General features: G+C 53.7%; 1 protein-coding gene across 3 annotated transcripts in view; it reads right to left on the bottom strand.

The window, feature by feature from the left end:
* Window positions 1-4,753: 4,753 nt before the first annotated feature.
* The window catches only part of Tspear (thrombospondin type laminin G domain and EAR repeats), a 161,899-nt gene continuing 158,428 nt past the window's right edge, over window positions 4,754-8,224 (bottom strand). For all 3 annotated transcript variants that reach the window (XM_010636443.2, XM_033768120.1, XM_033768119.1), the window contains 2 exons: window positions 7,332-7,433; window positions 4,754-6,184 (listed from right to left, as the gene is read on the bottom strand). In XM_010636443.2, coding sequence (XP_010634745.1) covers window positions 6,031-6,184; window positions 7,332-7,433 — 256 coding nt within the window. In that variant the 3' untranslated portion in view covers window positions 4,754-6,030. The remainder of the gene's footprint in view (window positions 6,185-7,331; window positions 7,434-8,224) is intronic.

Raw genomic sequence — 8,224 nt, 5'->3', positions numbered from 1 at the left:
CCTTTTTTTTTTTTGCTTTCCTCTTGGGAATAGCCACGCCTTAATGGGGAGGAAAAGGGTATTGGGATTGAACTCAGGGAGATTAAACTCAGAGTCTTCACACTGACTGTGTTCTCAGCTCCATTTTATTTCTGTGATTTTGAGCCAAGTTCTGGCTAAATTGCCCAGACTGGGCTCAAATGCAAGATCCTCCTGCCCCAGCCTCCCAGATTGCTGGGATTACAGGTGTGCACCATGCCTGGCTTCTAGTCCTTTTCACTCTTTAGGAGACCTGGTCTTGCTAAGCTGGCCAGGCTGGCCTCAAAGCTTGTGATTCACCTGTCTTAGCCTCTCGAGTAGCTGGGACTACAGGTGTGCACCACAGCCCCTGAGCGAGATGCTTTTCTTCTGTCTCACTGAGGCCAGACCAAGGCGGCACCCGCTCTGCCCTGGGCCAGTCTCCAGCCCCACGCACCACCCTCCCACAGCCAGGACATCTGCCTCCTCCTGGGGCCCCATCCTCCTCTCTGAGGAAGCTTCGGTCCTTCCACAGCTGTCTGGCCAGCCTCCTGGTGACCCTGCGCCTCTGCCCCAGTGAGATGCACAGCTGCAGATCCCCGCTCCCTTGCCACAGTCATAGAAACCAGCGGGGCCTTGGGCTGGGCCTGTGTGGGGGACTCCGGCCTGGGGTCTGGGGACAGAGTATTCTGGGACCCAAGAGGATGAGGGGCTCACCCTGCCTCAGCTCACCTACCAGATTCCAGGGTTCCCCAGCCAGAGGGTGCTGTCCTGACAGCCCAGAGTCCACTCTGCTGCACCCCACGGGTGTCCAACACCCTGTTTCTCTAAGAGTGGGAAAAAAAGTCCTGGTGTACGAGGGTGGCTGGAAAGGCTGCAGCTGATGGGGTGAAGCGGACACCCAGAATCCTTTAATTCAAGGATGTGTTGCCTTTTTTTGGTGGTGGTACTAGGGGTTGAACCCAGGGCCTCTGCACTGAGCTTCATGCCGGGCTCTTTTTTATGCTTTATTTTGAGATGGGATCTTGTTAAATAATCCAGGCTGGGCTCAAACTTGCAATTCTCCAGCCTCAGCCTCCAGAGTGCTAGGACCATGGGTGTGCACCACCACACCTGGCTTGAAGGCGTGTGGCTTTCTGCTCATCCTCTGTGCCTAGCTGCAGGGCTTTGCCTGAGGCTGAATGCACAGTAAGTGCTCGAGAAACACACCTGGGCTGGGAGCAGTGGCACATATCTGTAAGCCCAACTACTTGGGAGGCTGAGGCAGGAGGATCACAAGTCAGAGGTCAGCAGGGCAAGTTAATGAGACCCCGTCTCACGATATAAAATAAAAAGAGCTGGGGTGTGGCTTGGTGGTCCAGTGCCTGTCTAGCATGCTGAATTGGAATATAATTTTAAAACTGTGCTGAGGAAAAGGGGCCTGAGCTGGGCCAGGACCAGGTGGATGGAGGCTAAAAGACAGAGCCAATCTAAGGAGGGTGGGCGCTACATTTTATCATTTAGCAGCTTTCTGTACTGAAGGTAAGAACGCCACCCTTCCACTGGCACAGAAGACATCATCTTCTGCTTTTAACCACCAGAATGTAATTTCAGCACTTGGGAGGCTGAGGCAGGAGGATCGTCATGAGTTCGAGGCCAGGCTGGGTGGGCTACACAGCAAGACCGTCCTCCCACCAAGACTCAAAAAAACAAAAACAAATATAACTGGAATGAAGCCCAGCACCTGCTAATTGTCAGGCGTCCTCAACCCTAAATATCAGTGAGCCAGAGCAGTGTCTTTGAGCGCCATCTCCCTAACACTTTAGTAAGCAAAATGTGCTTCATGCATGAAATGGGTTGATTATCAGCCTTAACTGCAAAATAAATTTTGTATCTATCTTTGCAGTACTGGGGATGGAACCCGTGTTTTTGCTTCGAGCTATATCTCCAGCCCTTATATTTTGCGATAGGGTCTCACTTAACCAGTAAATTGTCCAGGCTGGGCTTGAGTTTATGATCCTCCTGCCTCAGCCTCTCACGTGGCTGGGTTACGGGCATGCACCTGGCAACACGGATGAGTCTCGACATCAGGGTAAGGGAAATTAGCTAGCAGGTACTTATCCGATGTCCCTAGAGTAGGCAAATTGCTGGGGACAGAAAGGAGCATGGTGGGGCCTGGACTGAGGGAGTGGACAGCTGGGGCCTGAGACCAGACAGTGCTGAGAGGGCGGTGAGGGTGGATGGTGGCAGCAGCATACTCAGGCCAAGTGTAGGTAAGCGTCAGCGTGCTGTGTGCGTTGCATGGCTTTCTCTGCAGGCCAGTAGGCCCTCTGCAGTAGGAGCGCCAGAAAACACTCCCAGGCACTGGGTGCCGACCCTCGCTCGGACTGAGCCCATGCTGGGGAGGAGCCAAAGCCCAGTTCCTTCTGGCCAGGTGGGGTGCAGGGCATCTGGGATGGGCCCCAGGGATGAAGTCCAGCTGAGCCCCGTTGGGTGGGAGTGGTCACGGGCCCCTGCCACTGCCTCCTGGAAGCCCAAGACCACCACACTCCACTTCCTTCCCTGGGCCCAGGCTCAGTTTTTTCCCTGGAGCTGAAGGGCGGCTTTTGTCTAACTCCCCCAATCTTCAAGACCTGACTCCCCAGCCAGCCCAGCCTCCAAAGGCCAATTTCCGGTAACAAATCCCCTTTCCCTGTTATATTCCTGGCAGTGTGCACTGCTGGTTGAATCCTGTACGAAAACCTGTTGGTTCTATGAAATACTCAGGATGTGATGTGTTCACTTTCATTTCTCATCGAGAGGTGAGTCTGCACTTTCCTTGACTATCTGGGGTGAGAAATACAGTTAATCTGACTTTTTAAGAAGCAGAAATTACGCTGCGCGTTGTGGTGCACACCTGTAATCCCAGCACTCAGGAGGCTGAGGTAGTAGGATCGATGTGGGTTTGAGACCACCCTGGGCTACATAGTGAGACCCTGTCTCAAAAAACCAAAGAACAACAACAACAAAAAAGAAGCAGAAATTAAACATCTATGCTCTTTGGTGGTGAGGTCTCAACAGCTCCTGTTCTGTGAGCTTGGAAACTTGGATGATCCATCAGTGTTTGATCCAGCTTGGGGCAGCCATTGGTCATTTATGAGATTTCCCCGCAGGGACCTTGTTTCTAGAGCGTGCAGACAGGAGCTTGGTGTGCACTCCTAACCGAGGCGGCTAGGACTGGGGAGAAAAGGAGACCATTTCAGCATGCTGTTTCCTCTTAGGCCTTCCTGTTAACCCTCATTTTCTTCCAAAGTAGGGAAAAACAAAAACACAAAAAATACCTTCTCTTCAAGTTTTCTCGGCCACTCAGCCCATGACCTTAAGGGTCTGCACGCCACACGAGACCTGGTCAACAGCCATTTCCCGGCTACTGTGACTTGCACAGGTGTATTAATGTTTGTAAACGACAGAAAGGACTATGATCCCTCTAATGGCAAGCTCTGAAAAAGCATGTCAGCATTGTACTTTAGAAACAAATCGAGTTTATGCCACGATGCAGTTTAAAATGTTCACGTGATTCATGGAGTACCTTAAGTACGTGCTGCTTAAGCCAACTCTCCCTGCACTCCTGGGGATCTTTCTTCAAGAAAAAAAAAAAAAAAGAAGGAAGAAGGAGAACAACCCAGAACAGTACACTTCTTTCCTGGGTCGAGCCGGGGACACAACCTCACCTTAGGACATAGTTCTGCTCGGATGTTTCAGGGCGGAACACAGACCCCTCCCACAGATCATGCCGCGCTGTTTACTTTTTGACATTTGCATCAATTTTAACATAATTCTGGAATCGCTAACCAGTTTAGATGACGGTGCATGAAAGCAGCACAGGAAACCTTGGCTAGGGAGAGAATAACACCGCAGTCACTGGGACTCCGCTGGAGACCTCGGAGCTTGGGGTGGCAGCTCTTGCAACACTGTTTTCTTGAATAACATTCTTTAGTTACATACGCCAGGGACTTCCTCCTTGGACAAACAGTACAAGTTCTTTCCCCCCAGTGGAGTCAATCAGCAGAGGCCCTGGCCTGCAGCCTTTGTTTTGGAGGCAAGCACACTGGCCGTCAGCTCGAAGCCCTGTAGCTTTCGCTCACCCTCTCCAGCCGCTTGGGAAGAGCTGGGACTCCCTCCTTTCCTCCCCTCCGCTTCCCCTCTCCTTCCTCTTCCTCTCCTTGATGGCTCATTTCCAGAGAAAGAGAGAGAGAGACAGACAAGACAGACAGACAGACAGAGACAGCAGAATCGTCCTGTCTCCTGTAACCTGGGTACTCCTTTCTCTGGATCCCTCTGAAATACATAAATTGCAGGATTCTGCTTCTCGAAGGCAAACAAAAAAATCGATGAAGACAAGAATGAGGGGGGTTATGCAGTATTTGGGGTGGTTTTTGTGACTTTGGCACTTACAGATTTCATTTCACACAAGATCTCAAATACTCTGGAACATTTCTGGAAAGAAGAACGTGGGTCTGACTGAAGGATGAAAAGACCTGCCATGCTGGTGTTAATCGGTGCTGACGGTCGCTCGCTCTCCCTCCTGCCCTCCTGGGCCAAGCAGCAGGATGACAGGTGACACCGTGTCCTGGGAAGACCCCGGGCCCCTGCACTTTCTGGAAATGGTACCAGTGTTATGTGCGTAATCCAGCAAACGCAAGAAACTTCTCAGGACGAGGAATAACGGGGTGAGCACCGAGGGTTTGTTACTAGCATCATTCACATATTTATTTTTGTTTTGTTGAGACAGGTTCTTGCTGTGTAGTTTGGGCTGGCCTTGATCTCACTCTGGAGCCCAGGCTGGCCCTGAATTTTTGGTGATCCGCCCGCCTCAGCTTTGTAGGGGCTGGGACTACAGGTATGTGCCACTGTGCCTGGCTTTTCATAAGTTATTTATGTATACAGAAAAAGATTGAATATTACTATCTTCCTGGGCTTTCATTAAATTCGAGATTACTGAGTTAAACTTCTGATGCATCATTCTATATTAAAGAAGTGTTTAAGCTGTTTTGATGCAAAAAGTATTATATTGCATTAAGAAAGGGGAATAATCTAGCTTCTTTCTTCATAGGCTTTTATTTTTTTTGTACTGGGGATCAAACTTGAAGACCTTGCTCTTGTGAGGCAGGTGGCGGCACCACTGAGCTAAATCCCTGGCCCCCATGGTTTGATTTTGATAGCTAATATTTCCTGGAGACTGTCTCTTCACGTAGACATCTGCGGTGTCCAGCGCTGAGGTGCAGCCCTCTCTTCTCATGTTTTTGTGACCATGATCACATCTATATTCCTGGCTTTTGTTGTTGGTGGTGGTGTTTGGTACAGGGGATTGAACTCAGGACCTTGTGCTTGCAAGGCAGGTGGAGGAACCACTGAGCTAAGTCCGTGGCCCTGTATTGCTGGTTTTTAACGTCTAGTGTTTGGATAGACTGCTGAGGAGTTTGCCCAGAGGGCATGCATCTTTCTTCCTTTTCTTCCTGGTACTGGGGATTGAACACAGGTCCTTGCACTGAGCGACATCCCCAACCCTCTCCCACCTCGAGATAGAGACTTACTACGCTGCCCGGGTTGGCTGGATCTTGTGGACGTCTTCCGCCCAACCTCTAAATGGATCCATGCCACATATGCAGGCGAACGTCTTCCCGGAGTGAGGAGGAGAGGACGAGGGCCCGCGGGCCTGCCGTGCTCTGGACAGTGGCTGTTGGGGACCAAGGGGGCCCTGGGATTCCCGACCCCACCGTGCATCTGGGGAAACTGAGACCCCGAGGGCCGCTGCCTGCCGGGGTGGAGCAGGTTCCTGTCTGCTTTGATGACTGGGGACCCTGCACCCCACAGTTGAGAGTGAGTTCCCGAGGGAAACACGATGGGTGGTGCGTAGAGAGCAATATAAATATATTTCCGTGCAGACAGGAGACACAGACAGGAGGTCCCAGGCAGCCTCTGTGCAGCACCGGCAGTGGGCAGGTGACCTCTCCTGGCCAGGCCTGTGATGGCGGCTGGACACCACTTGCCACCCAGCACCCCCTCCCCAGGGCCTCAGCCCATGCGCAGCCGCAGCACCCTGGAGAGGGGCTCCTTGGCGCTGGAGTAGATGAGGTAGGAGCCGGCCGCGGTGCTGAAGGCCTCCCAGTCCCTGCAGCCGAAGGTGGGGAGGTGGTGAGTGGCCACGAAACCCTCGTAGCCCTGCCACCTGCAGGGGAGAGAGGGCGTCAGCAGGGGGCCCCAGCCGAGGGTGACGTGGTATGTGCCGCCAGGCAGCCCGCGAGGCCCGGCTGTCTGCTTCGCAGAGAGGCTGGCGTGGCCTTCTTGTCCTGCAGAGGGGAAGCTGAGGCCACGAGGGGGATGGGGCCGCCCAGGTTCCTCACAGCTGCCCAGGGAGCTGCTCTCGTGCCCCGGACCTGCGGCAGGGGCTCGTGAGTAGCAAGTGACTGGTCTTGTGGCTCTGAATAGGACGCATTTTCCCAGATCAGCTTCCAATGCAGGCACCCACGCTGCTCCCGGCTCCCCGCTGGACCCTTCCTGTGTGACTCAGGTTACAGTGACTTGGCTTAGCTGCCTCCTAATATCTTTGCTGTCACATTCTTATACTTGGTTTTTACATTTTTTATCCATCCAAATCCATTTTGTATGTGGATATGAATAAAGCTCTGTACATAACAAAGACCAGCGACCAACTTAATTTCCCAGTATAGATGCAAACATTGTAAACATAAGTCTCTGGGAGCCAGCAGCAGGTTATGTGATTATGCAGCACCAGTTCCAAGAGCGCAGGGAATCTCCCCTGATCAGCGTCACAGGCAGATGCAGGCCTGAGGGGCAGTCTGGGGACACGTTCCCACTCCCGGGCCCCTGTGGCCGCTGTCCAAGGCTGCTCTGGGTTTTCCTTTATTTATTTATTTATTTTCTGGAACCAGGGATCGAACTCGGGACCTTGCACTTGCCAGGCACGCGCAGTGCCACAGAGCTGCGACCCCGGGCACGCTGGGGTTTTTAGTCGGTTAAGAAAACCAAACAAGCAGCAACAGCTTTAGGAACCAGGAGGCACAGCTGCCTCTGCTCTTGGATGCAGTCATAGCCCTTGGGCCCCGAAGATAAGCAGTGGGGATGGACAATGTGGCCAGCCGCAAAAACTGATGTGCAGCAGGGCTGGAAGCGGACCCTGTCCCTTAGACCCACGCTGCTGGGGAACTAGGGAATGATGCGGCAAGAGGAGGAAACCTGGCCCTGAGGTCCGTGTGCGTGGCCAGTGTGGCGCCAGTACTAGGCACGCGTGGGCAGACGTGGCCTCAGCCGAGCTCCCCTGCAAGGGAAGTGAACCAGCAAAGACAGCGCCTCACCTGTAAATAATACTGTTTACGGAGAAGGTGTTTCCGTCGAAGGAGTTGGCAACCACCAGGAAATAGTCCTCCCCCACAGAGAAGAACTCCCAGTCCAGGGCGCTGCAGACAGTGAGCGGGTGTGAGCCGTCAGGGCCAGGCCGGGCGAGGCCGGCTCACCCCAGCTGCCTGGTCTTCACCCCAGGATGCCAGGAGGAGCTGTTTCGAGATTCACTCTAGGCGGGCGCCTACGTCTAACAAGGTGGCTCGGGGTGCAGGGGCTCGGGCTGCGTTCCAGGGTGGCCTGGAGCCGGCGGACAGTGCCTTTCTGGGTCTGAGTCACACACCACAGCTTGCTCTTCCTGTTCTCTGTGCTGAGGGTCAGGGTTTCCCCCCTTCACTTCTAAAAATTGTATGGGATATTAAAAACTAAAACTAGAAATTCCATCCGACCCAGCTATTCCTCTTCTAGGTATCTTCATGAAAGAGTTTTGAGTCAGGGCCTCAGTATGTTGCACAGTCTGGGCTCGAACTCAGGGAATCCTCTGGGCTCTGGTCTGAAGGTGACCGCGATGCCCCTGCTCCCGGGAGCTGAGGACACGGGTTCGGCTGCACTTGTGCCTCAGACTCAGGCGGAGCCCTGCGGGGCCCAGTATGACTCTGCCCTGGGGTCTCATCAGGTGCCCCGTGGCCTGTGGTGGCTGATGGCAGGTCAGGTGGGCCTCCCCAGCCTTGCTCTGCCTGAATACGTGGGTGTCCCCATCCTGGAGCCACGGGAGGAGATGTCACCGGCAGCTTGGACCCAGATGGACCTGCCCGAGACTCCCCACAGGACAGCCAGTGTGCAGGGTGCTGCGCCCTTGCCAGCCCGAGTCCTCCGGAAAGGGGCGACCCCCTCCCTGTCCCCCCCCCCC

This window comes from Fukomys damarensis, unplaced genomic scaffold (genome assembly GCF_012274545.1).
Source record: "Fukomys damarensis isolate Sample0158 unplaced genomic scaffold, DMR_v1.0_HiC HiC_scaffold_24, whole genome shotgun sequence".
Classification (NCBI taxonomy): domain Eukaryota; kingdom Metazoa; phylum Chordata; class Mammalia; order Rodentia; family Bathyergidae; genus Fukomys; species Fukomys damarensis.
This window is presented reverse-complemented; position numbering and strand designations above follow the sequence as displayed.